This window comes from Bos taurus, chromosome 10, assembly GCF_002263795.3.
Source record: "Bos taurus isolate L1 Dominette 01449 registration number 42190680 breed Hereford chromosome 10, ARS-UCD2.0, whole genome shotgun sequence".
Lineage (NCBI taxonomy): Eukaryota > Metazoa > Chordata > Mammalia > Artiodactyla > Bovidae > Bos > Bos taurus.
Genome location: NC_037337.1, coordinates 17,679,134 through 17,702,073, shown reverse-complemented (window position 1 = coordinate 17,702,073; position 22,940 = coordinate 17,679,134). Strand labels below are relative to the sequence as shown.

At 44.9% G+C, this 22,940-nt stretch overlaps 1 protein-coding gene across 1 annotated transcript; it reads left to right on the top strand.

The window, feature by feature from the left end:
* Positions 1 to 308: 308 nt before the first annotated feature.
* Positions 309 to 22,705, top strand: LARP6 (La ribonucleoprotein 6, translational regulator). Its single transcript, NM_001099205.1, has 3 exons — positions 309 to 519; positions 15,745 to 15,955; positions 21,141 to 22,705. Exons 1-3 carry the CDS (start codon positions 320 to 322, stop codon positions 22,206 to 22,208), a joined length of 1,479 nt encoding a protein of 492 aa, NP_001092675.1. The 5' UTR covers positions 309 to 319; the 3' UTR covers positions 22,209 to 22,705.
* Positions 22,706 to 22,940: the final 235 nt, after the last annotated feature.

Below are 22,940 nucleotides of genomic sequence, written 5' to 3'. Positions count from 1 at the left end.
AGGGAGCCCCGGCACGTCCTCGCGGGCTTGGGCCGCGCAAGCCGCGGGCGCGCACTGTGAGGATCGGGGGTCGGGGAATCGGTCCCGGACAGCCCCCTGCGGGAAGACAGCAGAGAGGGCCTTCCCCTTGCGCGGCCCCGCCTGCGCGGGCGCACGGGGTGGTGGCTGCAGCGCGGGGCGGGGCGCCGCGACCCCCGTCCTTCCCGGGGCCGAGCGCTCGCGCCGCCCCCGCCCCTCGTCGCATTAGCCGCCGCCCCGCTGGCTCGGCCTCGCGGCGCGGGGATCCGGCCGCGCCGCAGTCCCGGCCGGCCCGCGAGCCATGGCCCAGCCCGGCGAGGAGACTCTGCCAGGGCCCGAGACCGCGGTGCAGATCCGCGTCGCCATCCAGGAGGCCGAGGACGTGGAGGAGCCGGAGGACGAGGAGGAGGGGGCGGAGGCGCGGGGCGCCGGGGACCCGGCTCGGTACCTCAGTCCGGGCTGGGGCAGCGCCAGCGAGGAGGAGCCGAGCCGCGGGCACAGGTAGGCGCGGCCCGGGCCGGGGTGGTAGCCGCCGACCCCGAGTCCTGGTCGAACACGAGTTGGGGGGCCACAACTCCGCGGGCACGGCGGGTCGTCGGCCCCGCCGCCCGGGCGCTGCCCCGGGCCGTCCCGCGGAGTCGGAAGCGGCTCTGGGCGGTAGTCGGTGCCCGGGTCCGCAGTCCGGGAATCCTACCAAGACTCCCGGGGCTGGCGACGGGGATCTGAGGGGCCTGGACGTGGGCATACTCTGGGACCCGGGGTAAGTCCTTCCTGGGCCAGCCTCGCCATCTTCTCTCCGGAGGAGACTCTGCTTGCCTGCTGAATTCAACCAAAGACCCTCCAAAAAAGCCTAACCCAGCCCAGCCTTCACTTCCGGAGCCGCCCCGCCTCCCCAGGAGAGTGGTCCCACCTAGCCTTCACTGGCACCATTGCCATGTGTGCTTCTCGGTCCGAATGGGGCTGGGGCGTGGGGGGCAGGCCAGGCAGAGTTGACACTTGCTGCTGGGAGATCCGAGGACAGTTGATTTCATGATGTAGAGAGCTCACGTGCCCCGATTTGGGATCAGTTCAGGGCATGCTGCTTCATCCTGCCCTGCTGGGGGATTCCCGTTTTCATTCACCTTCTACAGATTTCTGAGCTTGCATCATCATCTTGCTGCCTTGGCATGGGGTTCCTGGGTAATGGGTGGTCAGTCTAGCGCAAGAAACCACCTGTCTAACCTCGCCTCTGGGCCCTCATCTCTATTATCAGCCAGAGACCTTAGTTTTGCCTCCACTAACACCCAGGCCTTTCAGGACTGTGGTTTTTCTAACTGCTGTTGACAGGAGATGCGGTATGGAGCATCCATAGAAATGAGGGTAGGGCAGTGCTACAACTTGTAAATTCTGGGAAATTCCACGAGGCACTTCTTAAGAGCCCTCTTTCTTCAGGGACTCAGTGCACACACTTTGAGCTGTCAGAGCTCTGCAGCATTATTCCCTGGCAGGCTCATTTTTACTTCATTGGGAGAATACTCAAGGGTTTGAGGATACAGGGGCCAGAACTATTCCCTTTCACAACCTGATGTTTTCCTAGTGGAAGAGATCTGGGTTTAAGGACCCAGAGTATTCTAGGAGGAAAGTCCAGCCCAGCAATTTAGTGCAGGAAAGCGGGGCCATAGCCGATGACACAAGAGATTAGTACATAATATCAGTACTTTACTGTAAGGTCTGATTTAATCATTCACTCAGCTCTGTGCTTTTTTTTTTTTTTTTTCCTATTTTTTGATTGCAGCATGAGAGAGCATAGTTCCCTGAGCTGGGGTTGAACCTGGGCCCCCTGCAGTGAAAGTGCAGAGTCCTAACCACTGAACAACCATGGACGTCCCCATGCTGAGTATTGAGAGCATAAAAATAATGAGTCACTGACATCTCACAGTCTTAAAAAGGCAGCTACCTAGTCAAAATAATTTCAGAGTTTGTGTCAAATAACCCAGAGTGACTTATTCTGCTGCCTTTATTTGCCTATGACTGTGGCAAAGAGCTGTTACATATCCTGGGGACTACACGTTGAGACTGTACCATTAGCAGGGATCAAAGCCCTCCTTATTTCCCTAGGGAGCCCTAGGAGAACACGGGCCCCCCTTCTTTCAGGGGGCAGGGGCTTCTTATCCTCACCCCTAACGCTTTCCCTCCAGAGCCATCCTCTCTCCCAGCTCCAGGGCTGGAGTGTCGTGGAGTATTCAGCCTGAACCCTCCTGCTGCCCGCTGGCATAGAGTTGACCCCAGATAATCCCTGGGGCTCTTCAGGGTGGTGGAGCTGACAGAGCCCAGCCGGCAAACACCCAGAGCACAAGGAGAGTGCAGCCAAGAATAGGAACCATGCTGTCCCCTGTTTGGGCCAGCCTGGCACAGCAGCCGCCACCGCCCTTTATGAATACTTCTGGACTCCCAGAGCCTGCAGGAGAAAGCCCAGGTTCCTAAACCCACTCCTTGAGGTGGGCATCCACCCATATCATCCCTCAACCCATTGCTTCCTTCCCTGCCTGTTTTAACAATTCCTGCTCCCCAGTGCTGAGCCCCTCCAGAGCCCTGAACACGGGGTGCTGTTCTGTGTCCATCTGTCTTTGCACTCCCACCTCTGATCCCTCTGATTAATTTCTAGTCACCTTAAAACTTTGCATCATCCCCACCATCCTCAGTCCCTACCCCAAAGCCGAGTTTGTGTTCTCTTCTTTGTGTTGTTTAATACTCTGTACACACCACGGTGCTAATTTTGTCTCCCTCGTAAGAATATGAGCTCCATGAATTCAGGAACCACATTGACCTTGTTATCACTGTATACTTAGCTCCCCAGCACAGCACCTGGCACCTCATGGGTGCTCTGTAAATATCTGTTGGATGAATGTCTCTCTCATCACAGTCACTCCAGGAAGTTGAAATAGTTGTGTGTTTCTCCTCTTCTAGACAGTGAGGTCTTTGAAGGTAGCAACTTTGTCTTAATCTTCTTCATATCCCCAGTACCTAGCCCAGTTCCTGACTTATCCCTGGGGAACAGGGGAAAAATGGAATTAAGGAAAAATCTTTATAACCTCCAAATGTTCACTAGTCTTACCCCTCACCTTGCTTACTAAAAAAGTGTCTTTTCTCTTATTCTCACCTTTTTAACATAAAAAAATCAGACATAAATGTGAAAGAGAAATAATGTGAGCATTTGTATATCTACCATCTAAATTAAACAGTTGTTAGTATTTTGCCATATTTATTTGTTGGATATATAATGTGTGTGATTTTTCCCTAAACTATTTGGAAGTATGTTGTACACAAGATTTATCCCCTAAGTACTTCATTTTGTAGCTTTTAATAATGACATTTTCCTATAAAATCATGATACTGCTATTGCAACTAAGAAAATTAACCATTTCTGTTGTTATTCAGTCCCTCAGTCATGTCTGACTCTTTGAGACCCCATGGACTGCAGCATACCAGGCTTCCCTGTCCTTCCTGTCCAGTATTTTCCGGTGCTTGCTCAGACTCGTGTCCATTGAGTCGGTGATGCCGTCCAACCATCTCATCCTCTGTCACCCCCTTCTCCTCCTGCCCTTAATCTTTCCCAGCACCAGGATCTTTTCCATTGAGTTGGCTCTTTGCATCAGGTGGCCAAAGTATTGGAGCTTCGGCTTCATAACTACCTAATATAATCCCTAAAATAATCTGATAGCCAAGTTCTATATTCAGGTTTTCCCTAATTGTCCCACATTACATTTTACAGCTGCTCTTTTCCTCTTCAAACCAGAACACAAGCCAGATCAAAACAGTCGTCTATTATCTCTCTTTAGAATCTTTCAATCTAGAGCATCCCCACTTTTTAAAATGGTTTCCTAGTTTAGAAATGAGAGCCCAGATGTCTTGATGAATGTTTCACTCTTTGAACTGGTCTGGTTATGTTCTCATCCTCTAGCTTAACTTGCTCCTTTGTACCATGCGTTTCCCATGAGCTCAAGTTAGTGCTAAAGGACTGGTTAGATTCAGTTAAACATTTTGGCAAGAACAATTTGTGGGCACTGCCATGAACTTGTCCTATGACCACAGGCAGCATCCAGCATTTGTGATGCTAAACGACTTCTTAATTAAGGTGATCCCTCCATTGTGATTAACAACATCTGGGCTTCTTGTGGATTTTCTTTGACTTTTCACCTAATGCTGTTAGCATCCAGGAATGATCGATGCTTACTTACTTGAGTCAGTTCATTGGAAATTACACATTGATGATTTTCTCATTTTATTATTCTTGGTACATTTATTAGCTGACATTCTTATGTAAAATAGAACACTCCCTGATCATCTGGGATTGAACAAGTGTTCCTTTTAAAGAGGCAAGCAGATGGGGAGGTGGGAGGGAGGTTTAAGAGGGAGGGCACATATATGTATGGCTGATTTGTGTTGTTGTATGGCAGAAACCAGCACAACATTTTAAAGCAATTATCCTACAATTAAAAACAAACAAAAAAAAGAGGCAAGCAGAAACGAGCACTTCCTTTCCTTTTCCCCCTCAGTTTATTTTCTCCCCTCATTTATTGAAAGTTTATTTAAGTTTATTTTTATTTTCTTTCAGTTTCAATGAGATATAATCGACTACAGCATTGTATAAGGTGTACAAAATAATGGTTTGACTTGCTTACATCGTGAAATGATTAGCCCAGTAAGTGTAGTGAATATCCATCATCTCATGTAGATACAAAATTAAAGAAATAGAAAATAATTTTTTCCTTGTGATGAGAACTCTTAGGCTTTACTTTCTGAACATGTTTCATATGTAACCTACAGCAGTGTTAGTTATATTTATCATGTTGTGCATTAGATCTCTCGTACTTACTTATCTTATAACTGGAAGTTCGTTATCTTTTGATCACCTTCATCCAATTCCCCCTTCTCTCACCCGTCCTCTGCCCCTGGTAACCACAAGTCTAATTCCTTTTTCTGACTTTGTTAGCTTGTTTGTGAGGTATAATTAACCTCCAACACTATGTTATTTCCTGTTACAGAGTGATTGTAGTGATTCAATGCTTCTGAACAGTTCAAAATGATCACCCCTTAAGTCTAGTTACCATCTCTCACCAAACAAAGATATTACATAATTAGTAACTATATTCCCCATGCTGGACATCTCATACCCATGACTCATTTATTTTGCAGCTGAAAGTTTGCACCTCTTCATCTCCCTCACCCATTTCTCTCCTTCTCTACCCCTTCCCCTGCAACCATCAGTTTGTTCCCCGAATCTGTTCTGTTCTGTCTGTTCACTTGTTTTTTAGCTTCTGCATATAAGTGAAATCATACAACGTGTGTCATTCTGGGTCTGACTTATTTCATTCAGCATAATACCCTCTAGTTCCATTCATGTTGCAAATGAGGAGATTTTATTCTTTTTTTTTTTTAATGATTGAAATTCCTGTGTGTGTGTGTGTGTGTGTGTATGTATTCCTCATCTTCTTTATCTGTTCATCTGTTTATGGATACTTAGGTTGCTTCCATATCTTGGCTATTTTAAATTATGCTGTAGTGAACATAGGGGTGGATATATCTTTTATAATTAATATTTTCATTTTCTTCAAATAAATAGGAGTAGAATTCCTAGATCATATGGTAGTTCTATTTTTATTTTTTGAGAACTCTCCATCTTGTTTTCCATAGTGGTGGCACCAACTTACATTCCTATCAGCAGTGCATGAGGGTTCCTTTTTCTGCATATCCTTGCCAACACTTGTTATTTGTTGTCTTTTTGATAATAGCCATTATGACAGCTGTTAGGTAATATCTCATTGTGGCTTTGATTTGTATGTCCCTGTAGTGATACTGAGCATTTTTTAATGTGCCTGTTGGCCATCTCTGTGTCTTCTTTGCTTTCTGATACTAGATAGTCTAGGCTTAATTTATACTTTTGTCATGATATGTATCCATTTCCACAGGAATCCCTGTTTTTTCAAATACTAGGTGGGAGGTATTTAGAACCCAAGGCCTGGAATTAAAAGTGCTAATCTCTACTGGGGCATCATTGCTTTCAAGTCCTTTCAATAGAGCTAGGAAATATATTTTTAACAACTAAGAGTATATTGATAATTCCAATTCAGATTTAACATTTCAGGGTTTTTGCTTTATTTAGTTTTTTTAATACTGAAAATCTGATTCTTGGTAACATTACATTTACTTATTTGCATTGTCTTACAGTATGTAAAAATGATTTAAAATATAATTCTAAATATCAGTATGAATAATAAAACCACTGAGCATACCTGCCCTTCATTTAACAAACAAAAACATCTAGGTTTCTTTCTCTCTGTGATGTTTCAGGGCCATTGCACAAGGCTGTCTTTTCCCTTGTTCTGGGTGATGCTAATAGAAGCATTTATTAATGCCAATTGTGGGCCAGGGTTGTCGCTATGTACCTTGTATACATTATCTCTGCTCCGCACCACAAACCATTATTTAGATGTGGAGAGACATTCACTTGCTATACTTTTCCTAGGCCCTAGGAAATATGCCAGAACACCATAGCAGAAGACAGGATTGCAGAGGAAGGAAGGTCCTGATCTCTGTAATACATATGTAGGAACCCATGGACCAGCCATACATAGCATGGAGCCCTTCCATCTCCAGTGGATCTTCCCAACCCAAGGATCAAACCTTGGTCTCCCACATTGCAGGCAGATTCTTTACCATCTGAGCCCCCAGGGTTGTTCCTCCAAATAATTTACAAATGTAATAAATATTTCACCACTGGTCTGTGCAGCCCAGTCATCTATTTAAAATGTATCCCTTATTTCTATGCTTTGTTTCCATTTCTAGCAGGTTTACAGTCATGATATAATAACTGATCACCACTCCCAGTTTATAGTGTTTTATTTAAAGCAAAACAATAACATAAGCATAAAACTTTTTCACAGTGAAACCCACTAATGACATACTCACTAGAAACCATACTTTATCTCTAAAGGAATCCTGATAAGTAATTTGCCCATACAAAAACAATTCATCTTACCTTGGTGATGCTTTTTAAATTTCTGCTATGTGCAACACTCTGGGTAGAATGAAAAAAATCAATATGAATCCTACCATCCCAGAACTTAGAACTCAGGACACTAATATATGCACACAAGTAGCTCTAATACAAGTAGACACAAGTACTTGGAGAAGTTGAAATCATTTTCTTCCTGGGAGAGTTGCATTTGAGATGGATCTTGATGTGTGGCTAGGATTCAGACCTGAGAGAGAGGGGTATTCACGGAGATGAGAGCTGCATGCGCAAAGGCATAGAGTCCAGAAACCTTGTGCTATTTACAGGGAACTATAAGTCTTTTATTTGCTTCAAAAGATCTGCATGAAAGTAGACAGAAGTAAATTTGGAAGCTGGTTATAGCCAGACTCTAAGTGCATCTGAATAAAGAGCTAAGGATTGTGCTTTTATTTAATAAGAAATAGAAAAATTATTAGTATTAATGCAGAGCAGTGGTATTTTATAGCTGGTCTTGAAAACGTATAATAAAACACAAAATAGAAGAGACTGTAGCCCAAAATACAACAGGAGGTGGTGGGAGCCTAGAAAGGCTGTTGTGGGGAAGTATGCAGAGGATGCAACAGTGAAAAGGGATGCTGATATCTGAGAGATAATTGAAATTCTTCCTTTAGAACAGTTGCCCAGTCTCTCTGCTTGTCAGTGAAAGATAGCAAGCAACATGCCCTTTTACTTCCCAGGGAAAAAGAAACCGGATAATTTTCTAAAGGAATTGAATGAACTACCTGGTGATCTAGGGCTGCTAAGATAGAGCTGGCACCTGTTTTAAGGCTCCTACTTAATGATTCCCTTCCTGCTCACTCTGAAGCAATGTCTGCCATTTGGCATGCCCCACCCACATATGTAGAGCCACCTAAGGTAGAAAAGGAATAGGAGCATACAGCGAGAGGAGCCTGCACACCTTAGACCTTCATTCTTCAAAATGAATAGCTATGGAACCATAGATCCATACTCCTTATATATGGACTTCTTTCCAAGGACTTCCCTGGTGGCTCAGACAGTAAAGCATCTGTCTACAATGTGAGAGACCTGGGTTTGATCCCTGGGTTGGGAAGATTCCCTGGAGAAGGAAATGGCAACCCACTCCAGTACTCTTGCCTTGAAAATCCCATGGACGGAGGAGCTTGGTGCAGGCTACTATCCATGAGGTCACAAAGAGTCGGGAACGACTGAGCAACCTCACTTTTTTCAAGGTGTACAGTATGGAAAGGGAGAACAAGGAGTCATTTTACAGTGGAGTCACCTGACAAATATGTCAACCAGGTGGTCAGGGTCAGCATCCACAATAATCAGTCATGTTGACAGTATTACCATATGACATGATAAGAATAGACATTTACATCTGTGGCCCTCTTCCCAAAAATTCATGTCTCTGGTCTAAGTATGAGAAAAATATCAGACAAATCTGAATTGAGGGACATTCTACAATATACCTGACCAGTACTCCTCAACATTGTCAAGGGCATCAAAAGCAAGGAATGTCTGAGAAAGTGTCATAGCCGAGAGAAAAGAGTCCCAGTGATTAAATGTAGTATGGGATGAAATCTTGAAACAGAAAAAGGATATCAGGTGAAAACTAAGAAAACTAAGAAATAAAGTGTGGACTTTAATAATAATGTATCAAAACTAGTTTATCAATGGTACCATACTAATGCAAGATAATAAGAGGAGACTTCTGGTGTTGGATATATGGGACTTCTATGCTATTTTCACAGGTTCTCTAAACTCTAATCTAAAACTATTCTAAAGTAAGTTAATTTAGAAAAACCTTTTAGCAGAAAAAGATGACTTGTTTACCTGTCATGTGAAGGAAATCAATGACATGAAAATTAAATGGGAAAACTGACCCCAGAGGATATAGAGGCAACACTGTTGAAACAAAGGAGACTGTTAAAAATTACATATACTCCAGTTAGTGCCCTGGGAGAATTTAAGATATTGTATCCATGAAACAGCAACAGGACCGTGTGTAAAATAGTGAATGGGAAACCGCTGTGTAGCACAGGCAGCTCAGCTCGGTGCTCTGAGATGACCTGCAAGGGTGAGCTGGGGAGAGGATGGGAGGGAAGCCCCAGAGGGAGGGGATGTGTGTTTACATATGGCTGATTCACCTTGTTGTACAGCAGAAACCAGCACAACATTGTAAAGCAATTATACTCCAATTTAAAAAAGAGAAATAAAATAAGACATACATGTAAAAACAGGATGCTCTTAAAGACGAACAGCCTGAAGAAATAAAAAAATTTTTTAAAGACTAAATAATTACTGAAATTTTAAAATTTACTGGAAAAGGTTAGAAAATAATGTCAAGGAAATCTCTTAGCATGTCTTGGATTTACATTCAAAGACAAAATATGAGTGAAAATAATAGATGTGGAGGATCAACACAAGTAGTCAACCAACTAACAGTATTTTAAGAAAAGAAGTGTAATCTTAGCAAATGCCTTCTCCCTGTGGTGACCAGTGTTTATGTAGTCATAATATTAATAATAACCTACAACTGACTGACTTTTAAGTGTTTACTAACTATAGACAAAGAATGAAATAGTAGTTCTGGAAGAGACAATAAATATTAAGAACTATGATGCTGGGAAATAAAGGCACATCTGATAAAATTTGGGAAGTTGGAAATGTAAGAAGAGGTGAAGGACAAGGAGAGATAATAATATGCACATTGTATGTTATGAGGAACTGAGAAATATTTTTTAATGTTGGTGGAATAAGAAACAGAATTTTAAATATATTATTTAAAAACACAGGGAAGGCTAATAGAAAAAAACAAAAATAGCATAAAATTTAAAAGTTGGAAGAGGAGGCTTTCACCCCCTGAAATCATTTTGTATAATAGGATGTGAACAGAGAACTTTGGAAATTGCCGAGTGGTATGTAGAGCTGTGAACTTTAGTTCAGTTCAGTTCAGTCACTCAGTCGTGTCCGACTCTTTGCGACCCCATGAATCGCAGCACGGCAGGCCTCCCTGTCCATCACCAACTCCCAGAATTCACTCAGACTCACATCCATCGAGTCAGTGATACCATCCAGCCATCTCATCCTGTGTCGTCCCCTTCTCCTCCTGCCCCCAATCCCTCCCAGCATCAGAGTCTTTTCCAATGAGTCAACTTTTCGCATGAGGTAGCCAAAGTACTGGAGTTTCAGCTTTAGCATCATTCCTTCCAAAGAAATCCCAGGGCTGATCTCTTTCAGAATGGACTGGTTGGATCTCCTTGCAGTCCAAGGGACTCTCAAGAGTCTTCTCCAACACCACAGTGCAAAAGCATCAATTCTTCGGTGCTCAGCTTTCTTCATAGTCCAACTCTCACATCCATACATGACCACTGGAAAAACCATAGCCTTGACTAGGTGGACCTTTGTTGGCAAAGTAATGTCTCTGCTTTTCAATATGCTATTTCGGTTGGTCATAACTTTTCTTCCAAGGAGTAAGCGTCTTTTAACTTCATGCTGCAGTCATCATCTGCAGTGATTTTGGAGCCCAGAAAAATAAAGTCTAGAGAACTATAAGGATCTCCTATAGAAATTAAATGGTTGAACAGAGGTTGCATCTAGGAAGGGGTGGAGTGGGAGATTGTTGCTCTCTCTCCAGGTTCTCTACTATTTTAATTTTTTCTATATATATGTATTACTTTAATTTTAAGAATTATTTTTTATAAGCTATTAATAGGGTCCAAGGGAAAAGTAATGAGAACAGTTGGAATGAAAAAGAGAGAACAGATGGGAGACACTGCAGAATAAAATCAACACTTGATAACGACTCAATTTGGGGGCAAAAGAGGAGGCTGAAAAATGCATTTTAGGTTTTGAGTCTAAGCACAGAGAAGAGAGTATAGGGAAAGTGGTGGAACAATTTGGGAGGAAAGATATGTGGCTATTACAGGATCGTTGCACAATGATTAAAAAGTTGCCAATGTTCGTATATAAAGACTATAAACTTCTTTAATGTTTGTGAAGGATACATGGTCTTTTGTGTTCAAAGGCTGTCACAAGAACCAGGAAATAGTGCAGCAGGCTCCCATATTTAAACTAGGCCTTCCTGCTCTTCCATGATTCCCCTTGGGAGATGCACAGTTGCTCCTGACAGCACCCATGCAGAGGGAGGGGTCCTCTGAGTACAAGCAGCTCACCTCTGCACTCATACAGGGATTTTTTTTATCGCCTTCCAGTACTGCCCACCTGCTCTGGAATTTCTGGTTATTTGCTCACCAGGTGCAAATAACCTAGGAGTCACCTCCCAATACATTATGGATTATCTACTGAGAGACTGTATGAAAATAAGATGAGCTGCCCATGTAGAATGTCTCCTGGTGAGCAGACCTAGGCTCAGTCCTACCCAAGGCTGAGTTCTGCAGAAGGTGACAGTTTGATTCTGGATATATTGATATTGAAGCAATATCAGCCTATCCACATGGAAACATCCGGCCAGCAGTTGGGAATTGATGAGTGGACTTGAGTGAGAGCAGGATGGAGGGGTGGGAGGAGAGGCAGACTTGAATCAGATGAACCAACCAGCAGCTTAAGTGTGGAGATTGCCAGGGAATAAAGAACCCAAGGAAAGATTCTTGGGGAATACCTGCATTTAGAAATGGGAGGAGAAAGATAAACCTGAAAGGGCAGTCAAATGGGGAGAAAAACTAGAAAAGAACAACTCATGTAAGTCCAGAGGGAGACTGTCAAGAAGAAGATGACCAACTGTTTCCCATCCTATAGCTGGGGGTGGGAGACTAAGATGGAGAAAAGGCACCCAGGTAGAGCGAATGAATTTTTTGGTGGACGTCCAGACATGCAGATAAGCTTGAGGAAGGCCTGGGCAATCTGACTGGATGAATTTTATTTTCTCAGTCAAGCTGGAGGTAGAATCATCTGCAGAGAATAAAGTCTTCCCATGGGAATAGCAACCTTGGGAAGAATGGGAAGATCTAGCATAGGCACTGAAGAAACGGAGAAGGCACATCATCTTCCTTCCGTTATGTTTTGTTTGCTGTGTTTTATTTGATTAGTGATAGCATCAACTGCTCTGGTTTGGGAGTAGGACTTCTTGGTCTGTGGGTCCTTCCGATGGTCTGGTCACCTCTGATATTAGCCATTTGTCATAACTTTGGTCATTTTGCTCATACCCCTGAGTCCACCCAAAACTCTTTGCTGGTCATTATCGCACATATCACCACATTCCCTGCTAGTTATTGTCACTCTTGTCAGCTGGGCCTAGAATTTCGTGTGCATTTGTAGTTATTTTACCTTGTATATTCAGCCTCTATTTTTTTTTTTAATTTTTTTAAAATTTTATTTTATTTAACTTTACAACATTGTATTGGTTTTGCCATATATCAACATGAATCTGCCACAGGCATACATGTGTTCCCCATCCTGAACCCTTCTCCCTCCTCCCTCCACATACCATCCCTCTGCATCGTCCCAGTGCACCAGCCCCAAGCATCCAGTATCGTGCATCGAACCTGGACTGGCGACTCGTTTCATATATGATATTATACATATTTCAATGCCATTCTCCCAAATCATCCCACCCTCTCCCTCTCCCACAGAGTCCAAAAGACTGTTCTATACATCAGTGTCTCTTTTGCTGTCTTGTATATAGGGTTATTGTTACCATCTTTTTAAATTCCATATATATGCGTTAGTATACTGTATTGGTGTTTTTCTTTCTGGCTTACTTCACTCTGTATAATAGGCTCCAGTTTCATCCACCTCATTAGAACTGATTCAAATGTATTCTTTTTAATGGCTGAGTAATACTCCATTGTGTATATGTACCACAGCTTTCTTATCCATTCATCTGCTGATGGACATCTAGGTTGCTCTATTTTAACTATTGTCTAGGGCAATAGACACTTTCTCTAAAATGAAAATTTATCTTTCCATCTTGCATTACCTTTTTCATTTCATTGTCCCACTGATATTTTTCCTGTGGCATGTTTTGAAGACCTCTTTTCTCTGTATAGTTTACTATCCTAGGATTTGGCTGTAAGTAGGAGAAAACCCAACTAACAAGTGAATTAAACAGAATTTTATCTTTCTCTTATAATAATAGTTCTGCAAGTAGTTAGTTGTATCAGTTGGTTCAGTAACTTGGTAATGTCAGAAAACCAATAATGAAAATAAACCAGACCAAGCTGATTCTCTTAGCCTTTTCCTTATGGTAGTAAAATTGCTGCTATTGCTCCAGCCATTACATCCACACTCAAAACAGATAAAAGGTGAAAGGACAAGGCCAAGAGATGTTCACTGATATGTTATTGGCCATAACGTGACCAATGGCTGCCATGTGTAAGAGAGACGGGAAAGTGAGCATTTAGTTTTCATAGCCTCCACAGTAAAGGAGGGTAAGTGAGAAAGAGTTTGCTGTTAAACGTCAGGTGAGTCAGACTGGTGTCTGCCACAGGTGCCCTTTAGGACTTCTGAAACATTCAGCTTATCTGTTTAAGTTGCACTTGACCTGTTGTCTCTAATGGGCTGCCTTAATGTATGCCCCTAGTTTATCATCACATTTTTAAAAAGCCTTTCTAAAAAACATACTCTTAAAATTAGTCTCTCTGTTGTTTTTTTTTTTTCTTTACAAATGTACACATTTGTCTTGTGACATCAGTAAGGTATTTTAAAAAACCACTTCCAAACTATCTACAGGCAAATAAATAAAACACTTCATTTTAAAAATCAACCAATGTCTGTATTTTATGCTAAATATAATTTCTGGATTTGAAAAATTAAGGTAGATTTATTTAGTTTTTTCCTCTCCTGCCAGAATATTTGATTTTTGTTCTCATTTTGACTCTTACACAATTGCTTTTTTTTTTTTTTTAAGGTTGTGAGCCAGTGAAAATTTTACTGAAGTTGAAGGACCTATGTGTATGAGTCTTTTTTGACTATCACCTGTCACATTCATAGATTCTTTTACTTTACGAACCTCATTTTTAATTGGTTCATTGTTTATATGAACTCTCTAATTCCTTTTGGAGAAGGAAGTGGCAACGCACTCCAGCATTCTTGCCTGGAAATCCCATGGACAGAGGAACCTTGCAGGCTACAGTCCACGGGGTCACAAAGAGTCGGACACGACTGAGCGACTGAGCACGCATGCACCCACCAAGCCCTTTGGGGAGCCTGGCAAGTTCTCCCAACACACTGGAAGTGCCTTGAGTGCTTTAGAAAGAGTAGGATCATTTAGGGGATTAGGTGTGTGCCTCCATCCCAAGAGATGCTCTCTGCTCAGAACATGTTGACAGAAGTCCTGGGTCTGATGTCCTAGACATCAAAGTCCTAGACATCAAACTGCCACAAAGGAGAGCAGTTCTTTTTCTTTTCTCTGGAAGTAATTTTAACCAGTCCTTTGTATTGAATTATAAATACAGCCTTTATATAATACATAATTTGGTAATTAAATATACAAAAGAGAACTCACTTTTGATAACTTCTAATAATGGTATCAACTATGATGTGGATAACCAGAAATTCCTTAAAATATTATGAAGATTTTGTAGTCTCTTCATGAAATATTGGTCTTCTTAAAAAAGCTTTGCCCCAGTACTTCTTTGCCTAGTTCTCCTGTCCTAATATTCTGGGAGAGAGGGAGAGGAAGTGTGTCCAGGTGGAGCTGCTGGGGAAAGGGATTCATTCAGAGGGGCCCCAGTGAATGAGATTGTTTCCAGATTCCATGCAGTGTCCCAACATAATATGGAAGGTATCATCTGAGCTGACTTTGGAGACAGAAAATTTGAGTTTTAATCCTTTATCTGGCACTTATGAATGAATAAATGAATGTATCACTTACTGAGCTGTCAGGGTGTTCATAGATCTTTCCACAAATTAATTAATCTTCATACAGCCCTATTAAGAAAGTGATAATCGTGAATCCCGATTTACAGCTAGTAAGTACTGAGGTGTGGCAGTGGAGTTCTTGCCTAAGTTGACTCAGCTAATAAATGTTGGTGTCAGGATTCAAACTCAGGCAGCCTAACTCTAGAACCCCAGGGCTCTTAGTCACTCTGCTGAACAGTCTTGTAGAAATAGGGATTTGTGGGGTGGAGTGGGGAGGGAAGAATAAGCAGGGTGTATGAAAAGCATGCTGTCAACGGCAGAGCAACATAACTGTTAATAGACGGTTAAACAAAAACTTGATTTCTTAGCTAGTTAGGGGCAAACTGTCCCCTTGTGGTCATGTGATTCTCACCTCTGAGGAGTCCAGTTCAGATACGAGCCATTACAGTTTCCTGCAGCCGCTCTAACAAAGAGCCACAAACTGCGTGGTTTAGAACGGCAGAGGTGTATTGCTTCAGAGTTCTGGAGGCTGGCAGTCCAAGATCAAGATGTCAGCAGGGGCTCGCTACCTCTTGAGGTGCTGGGAAGGGTCTGTGCAGGCCTGTCCCCTAACTTCTGGTGGTTTGCTGGCAATCTTAAGACACTCCTCGACCTGTGCCACACCTCCCTAACCTCTGCCTTCATTCATCCTCACAGGGTACTCTCCCTACTCTGAGTGGAATAGGGCCCACCCTCAACTCTAGTATGATCTCATCCTTTCATTACACTTGCAAGACGTTTTTCCCAAATATCATCACACTCTGACACATCGGGGGTTGAGACTTCCACATATGAAACTTGGGGAGATTAGAGTTCAACCCCTAACACTTCATGTCCCCTCTGGTTCTCAGTGGCGCCACGACAAGTGGGGGTGAGAATGAGCGTGATGACCTGGAGCAGGAGTGGCAGCCGCCGGACGAGGAGTTAATCAAGAAGCTGGTGGACCAGATCGAATTCTACTTTTCTGATGAAAACCTGGAGAAAGACGCCTTCCTGCTCAAGCACGTGAGGAGGAACAAGCTGGGATATGTGAGTGTCAAGCTACTCACCTCCTTCAAAAAGGTGAGGCTTCATTCTCAGAAGCTGCTCTGAGGATTTCAGGGGTGCTGTGGGTTGTGGTTCTAAATATTTTTTACCCCCTTGAAACCTGATAACTAACAACTTTTTATTTCCTCTGAGGCCTGAAAAAGAGGGGAAAAATGATCCAAAGAAGGAATTTAGGATCATTATTAAGAATGTCCTCCCAGAAACTACCCTGGTGGTCCAGTGGTTAAGAATCTGCCTTCCATTACAGGGGACACAGGTTCAATTCCTGGTTGGGCAACTCAGATCCCACATGCCACTGGGCAACTGAGCCTGTGCTCTGCAACTAAGATCCTACACAACCAAATAAATAAATGAAAAGAATGTCCTCCTACACCATTGAAAGGGTCCTGGGTATCGAGATAAATCTCAGCTGGTAGCAGTTATGACATGACATTCCTTGTCTTAGCAAAGTTTAAACACTCTTGCTGGGCAAGTGGGTGGCCGGGAGCATGCTTTGCCAGGACAGGGGGGCTCAGAGGCCTTGAGAGACACCTACCAGGCCTTGTCATTGTTCAGTCGCTAAGTTTGTCTGACTCTTTGCAACCCTGTGGACTGCAGCATGCCAGGCTTCCCTGTCCTTCACTGTTTCCTGGAGGTTGCACAAGTTCGTATCCATTGAGTCGGTGATGCTATCTAACCATCTCATCCTCTGCCTCCCCCTTCTCCTTTTGCCTTCAGTCTTTCCCAGCATCAGGGTCTTTTCCAATGACTTGCCTCTTCATGTCAGGTGGCCAAAGTATTGGAGCTTCAGCTACCAGGCCTAGAAATACATGAAATCTAAGCTTTTCATTTGTGGAATTGAGTAAATAAGAGGTTCAGGTTCAGGAAGGCCCATCTCAGTCTGGGAGATGGGCCTTCTCCAAGACTTCAGCCACCTTTGCTGTGTAATGCCAACATCCTCATCTATTTCTCTGCTGTATAGATCCAGCAACTGGGTTGTACCTTTCCTACTTGTTGATGAGGTGACAGGCCAGTTGGAGTAAGAACTCGGTGTCTCCCTTGGGGGAAGTGTATTTACTAGAATGGAAAAGCCCGTGTGGCCTGTTGCATAACGGGATGTGTAACGAGTGGGTCCCAGCCTATGCTGCTGGTGTACTTGGTTAGAGAGCCCTGGAGGGCGCTTTCCTCCCAGAGTTCTTCTCTGCCTTGCCTGTTAGAATTCTCTGCCCTCTTCTCTCGATCTCCTTCCTTTATTCATTCACCAAACATATTTATTCTATATGCTGAGTGCTGTGTTAGTCATAGGATATACAGAATGAATATGGCATTCTCCATGCCCTGGCAAAGTCCAGTAAGAGAGAGAAACCAGCGAAGGATCACAATATGACCATCAATAGATCACATCAAGAGATCGCCACCAATGTAATCACAATAGACCATCAACCTGCAACAGAAAAGAACAAAGTACTGTTCGGAGCTAATTGATCAAAACAGCTAACCCTGCGTGGAAGATTGAGAAGCCTTCCCAGAATTGGTGACATTGAAATAGGATCTTGGAGGATGAGTAGGAGTTTTCAAGGTAGAGGAGAAGGGAAGGGGCATTTCAGGCTATGAAGGACAGCCCACTCTGCCTCCTCACAGTACTTCTGCCACCAGGTGTAAAGGAGGTTTCCCCACACCAACCAATTCTGCAACACCAGCTGGATCTCCTGTGGTCTGACTCAGTTCTGGCACCATCTACCTGGAGATGGCATCAGGTCCCACAGATTAAGGATTCTGTACCCCTCTTCAGGTGCCAATCACAAGTAGCACATCCTTAGAATCTACAACTTCTGTCCAACCCGGCTACAAATCAGAGGTTCTAATGACCCTTTGGCTTTGATTATTTGCTACAACAGCGCACAGAACTTAGGAAAAAGCTTAATTACATTTACCAGTTTATTAAAGAATAAGGTAAAGGATACAGATGAACCTCCAGATGCAGAGACACATAGGGCAGGGTCTGGGAGGGTCCTGAGTGTAGGAGCTTCTGTCCCCATGGAATTGGGCTGTGACACCCTCCTGGCAGGTTGGATGTGTTCACCAGCCTAGAATCTCTCCAAACCCTGCGTGTTTGGACTTTTTTTTGGGCCTTCATCAAGTCGTCATGATCAGTTATAACTGCAGTTCCTGCCCCTCTCCCCTCTCTGGAGAATGGCAGGCTGGGCTGAAAGCTCCAAGCTTCAAATCATGACTGGTCTTTCTGGTAACCAGCCCTGCCCCATCCAAGAGCCCACCCAGAGTCACCTTATTAGAACAAAAGATGCTCCTGTGGTTGTTTAGTCACTGAGTCACTTCCGCCCCTTTTGGGACCCAATGGACTGTAGCCAGGCTCCTCTATCCATGGGATTTCCCAGGCAAGAACACTGGAGTGGGTTGCCATTTCCTTCTCCAGGGGATCTTCCTGACCCAGGGATCGAACCCAAGTCTCCTGCATTGCATGTGGATTCTTTATCACTGCATCCTCTGGAAAGCTGCTTCTTGTGCTCTTATCACTCAGAAAAGTTACAAAGGTCTTAGGAACTCAGTGCTAATACCAGGGATGAAGACCAAATAAATATATTTCTTAGTGTAAATCACAGATCACACATGCCCAGAGAACAGTGAGAAAGCCCTCACATGGAAGGTGTTTGTGGGGGACCCCAGTGGAATCATCCTGTACCTTCCTTTTTTTCCTCCACAGGGACTTTTAAAGTGAGCCTAATTTTGTTTCATGCTTCCCACGTAGCTCAGTCAGGAAAGAATCTGTCTGCAATGCAGAAGACCTGTGTTCAATTCCTGGGTTGGGTAGATCCCCTGGAGAAGGACGTGGCTACCCACTCCAGTATTCTTGCCGGGAGAATCCCAAAGACAGAGGACCCTGGCAGGCTACAGTCCATGGGGTCGCAAGAGTCGGACACAACTTAGCGACGCACTTGACTTGTATTTTGTTTCACTTTTAAGCTGCCACTTAACTGGATCTGTTTAGGAGCGTTCTCCTCTGTTGAAAACTGGCTGCAGAATAGACACAGACTCTCCAACAGCTCCAAAATAATAGCAAAGACCTTTTTCATTCTAAAAGATTTCCTGCTAATCATAATAGGAAGCATATATAATAAAGGTAGGGACTTCCTACAAAGAAGGCAATGGCACCCCACTCCAATATTCTTGGCTGGAAAATCCCATGGACAGAGGAGCCTGGTAGGCTGCAGTCCATGGGGTCACTAAGGGTCGGACACGACTGAGCGACTTCACTTTGACTTTTCACTTTCATGCATTGGAGAAGGAAATGGCAACCCACTCCACTGTTCTTGCCTGGAGAATCCCAGGGACAGGGGAGCCTGGTGGGCTGCCGTCTATGGGGTCGCACAGAGTCAGACACGACTGAAGCGATGCAGCAGCAGCAGCAGCAGCAGCAGCGGCTTCCCAGGTGGCACTAGTGGTAAAGAACCCACCTACCAATGCAGGAGACGTAAGAAATGCAGATTCGATCCCTGGGTCGGAAAGATCCCCTGGAGGAGGGCATGGCAACCCACTCCAGTATTCTTGTCTGGAGAATCGCATGGACAGAGGAGCCTGGTAGGCTATGGTCCATAGGGTCGCAAAGAGTCAGACATGACTGAAGCAACTTAACCTGCCAAGCGTTACAAAGGTAACTAACAGGGCAATCACAGAGCTTCACAAAGTTTTACCAAGCTCTAGTAACTGTACAAAGATGGCAGCTGCCTGGCTCCTCTTCCCAGATTATACCTGGACACTCCTTCTCCAGGCTTACAGACCCAGGCTTGGGATGCTTGGTCCTAACTGAAGTTTTCTAGTGGCCCTGACTCCTGGCTTTGAGCAGCAGGTGCTGGGTCCTGCTTCTCTCTGGATTGGGCATGGTCTTCCAGCAGCTTCTCCAGCCCTCTAAAGCCAGGTTGCCTTGGCCTCCCCCAACACTCCTTGTCTTCACCTCTCTCCTGAGTTCTCCCTCCCTGACCAGCAACAGACAAGGCTCCCCTATGTTTCACCCTACAGGGCCACTGTGTGGGTGTCCCATGACCCAGAACTGTCCCTTGGTCATTTTCTTCACGTTTTCTGGGTCCCTCATTGACTCTGTCCACCTGAAGTCCACCCTTTTGCCTGGATCTGCTTCTCTCTGCCCTTGGCTCATGCTACCGTGATCAGCCCTGAGTCTGTTTGTAGGTGACACGTGATTCCCGAATCCCAAGCCCCAGTCTGGGCCATTTCACCCAGAGGCCACAGGACAGTAGACAGTGCCCGCTCCACAGGAGCTTGGCAGTACCAGTTCCCACACCTGCCCTGTTTGGGAGCCCTCCCTTCTTCGTTCCGGGAAGTTTCTGTTTGAGTCAGGGTGCCTCTGCCCACTGTCTGCACTGGCTCAGGTTACCCACCCCACCCGCCTCCGCTGGTTCTTTGGGATGACTCATTCTCCATGGCATTCCCTTTCCCGGAAGTGGGCCTCTCGAAAATTACTGTTTTACAGTATAAATATAGCTTCCCTGGGCTGTAGCATTGATACACACAATTTCCACTAAAAGAAGAGGAGTGAGGGAGATATTGAAAGATCTTTTGGCACCTTCTGTGTATTAAATGCAGAAATATCACTTCAGAGAAGGATTCGAATGTTAAAATCTCCAGATCCTGTCAAAACGGTAGCATGTAATATTTGAAATATGGATACCACATAATATTTATTGAATACTCTGTGAGCTGGACACTGCCCTAAGTTTTATATAAATGTGTATCTGGGTGTAGATATGTATATATTTCTCTATTCATTTAATTCTTATGACAGTTCTCTGAGGTAGGCAATATTAATATCTCCATTTTACAAATGAGAAAGTTGGGGTACTGAGAGACTGAATTAGTCTTCAGGTCTTACTGCCAGCCAGAGGTGGACCTTGGAATTTTGTATCCAATAGACTTGTTTTGGATTTAACCTCTCCACCTGCACAGAATAGAATATTTCCATCACCTCAGAAAGGTCTGTTGGGCATCAGTGCTCTAAACCATCCCACCTTGTTCATAATTATAGAGAGTGTGTTCGTTCACTCACTAGGTTTTTGAGTGCCTGCACACACCAGGTATGATTCCAGATCCTGGTGTTACGGGGGTAGGGAAAGGAGGGAGGGCGATTATAGAGGGCGCCAAGAGGACAAGGACAATAGGTACCATTTCCAATTTGCTCTGTGTTCTTCAGGTGAAACACCTTACCCGGGACTGGAGAACCACAGCTCACGCCTTAAAGTACTCAGTGACCCTGGAGTTGAACGAGGACCACCGCAAGGTGAGGAGGACCACCCCTGTCCCACTCTTCCCCAACGAGAACCTCCCCAGCAAGATGCTCCTGGTCTATGACCTCTACCTGTCCCCCAAGCTGTGGGCCCTGGCCACCCCCCAGAAGAATGGAAGGGTTCAGGAGAAGGTGATGGAACACCTGCTCAAGCTCTTCGGGACCTTCGGAGTCATCTCCTCAGTGCGAATGCTCAAACCCGGGCGAGAGCTGCCCCCTGATATCCGCAGGATCAGCAACCGGTACAGCCAAGTGGGGACCCAAGAGTGTGCCATTGTGGAGTTCGAGGAGGTGGAAGCAGCCATCAAAGCCCACGAGTTCATGATCACAGAGTCTCAGGGCAGGGAAAGCATGAAAGCTATCCTGATTGGCATGAAGCCACCCAAAAAGAAACCATCCAAAGAGAAGAATCAGGACGAAGAACCCACCTCGAGCATCCACCTGAATAAGTCCCTCAACAGGAGAGTCGAGGAGCTGCAGTACATGGGGGACGAGTCTTCCGCCAACAGCTCCTCCGACCCTGAGAGTAATCCGACATCCCCTATGGCTGGCCGGCGGCATGCCGTTGCCAACAAGCTCAGCCCTTCCAGCCACCAGAATCTCTTTCTGAGCCCCAATGCCTCCCCGTGCTCCAGTCCTTGGAGCAGCCCCTTGGCTCAGCGCAAAGGGGTCTCCAGAAAATCCCCACTGGCCGAAGAAGGCAGGCCGAACACAAGCGCCAGTCCTGAGATCGTCCGCAAGTGCGCGGACTACTCCTCGGACAGCAGCGTCACTCCCTCTGGCAGCCCCTGGGTTCGCAGGCGCCGTCAAGCCGAGATGGGGCCGCAGGAGAAGAGCCCTCGAGCGAGTCCCCTGCTCTCTCGGAAGATGCAGACTGCAGATGGGCTACCTGTGGGGGTACTGAGGTTGCCCAGAGGCCCTGACAACACCAGAGGGTTCCATGGTGGACACGAGAGGAGCAGGGCCTGTGTATAAATACCTTCTAATTTTAATACCAGCTCCACTGAACATCGCCTTTGTTTTCAAGGTTCTGACAAATACCTGGCATGACATTGAAAGAAATTAATGTCCCCTTGGAAAGATTTTGTATACCTGTAGACCTCTTAATTTATATATTTGTAATATATATGAATTGCCTGGTATGCTCTGGTTTTAAGACCATCTTCTAGTTCAGAACACCCATTCCTCCCAGCATGACCATTATTTTGATAATACCCAACTTGTGTGAATGGCTCTGCAGGGCTTTGGGACAGAGGCTGCCCAGAGAGGGCCTGGCAGTGGGTCTCTTCTTCGGGGCAGGATTCTTCTCTCCAGTGACTGAGCTGTCCTCAGCTGGCCACGCAAGGGCTTCCTGAATGCCCAAAGGAGTTCTGTTGTACAACCGCAACGAATTAAGCCAGTAGCATGGTGTTTTATATGACCAAATGTATGTTTCCTGTCAAGTGAATAAATAATAAAACACCTAACGGGGAGTGCTGGCTCTGAACCCATAGACTGTGCCTAATGTGCATCTGACAAGGTGTCGGTGGTGTCATGAGGCTCCAAGGAGCTTAACAGAGACACATTTCCTGAATGTGCCCCAGGGCTCTCCTTGGGGCTCCTAGCAGCCTGAGAGGTCAGCGGAGTTTTTGCAGATGTTGTTCAGTCTCTGTTGTGCCCGACTCTTTGTCACCTTATGGACTGCAGCACCCTATCCCAAGCTTCCCT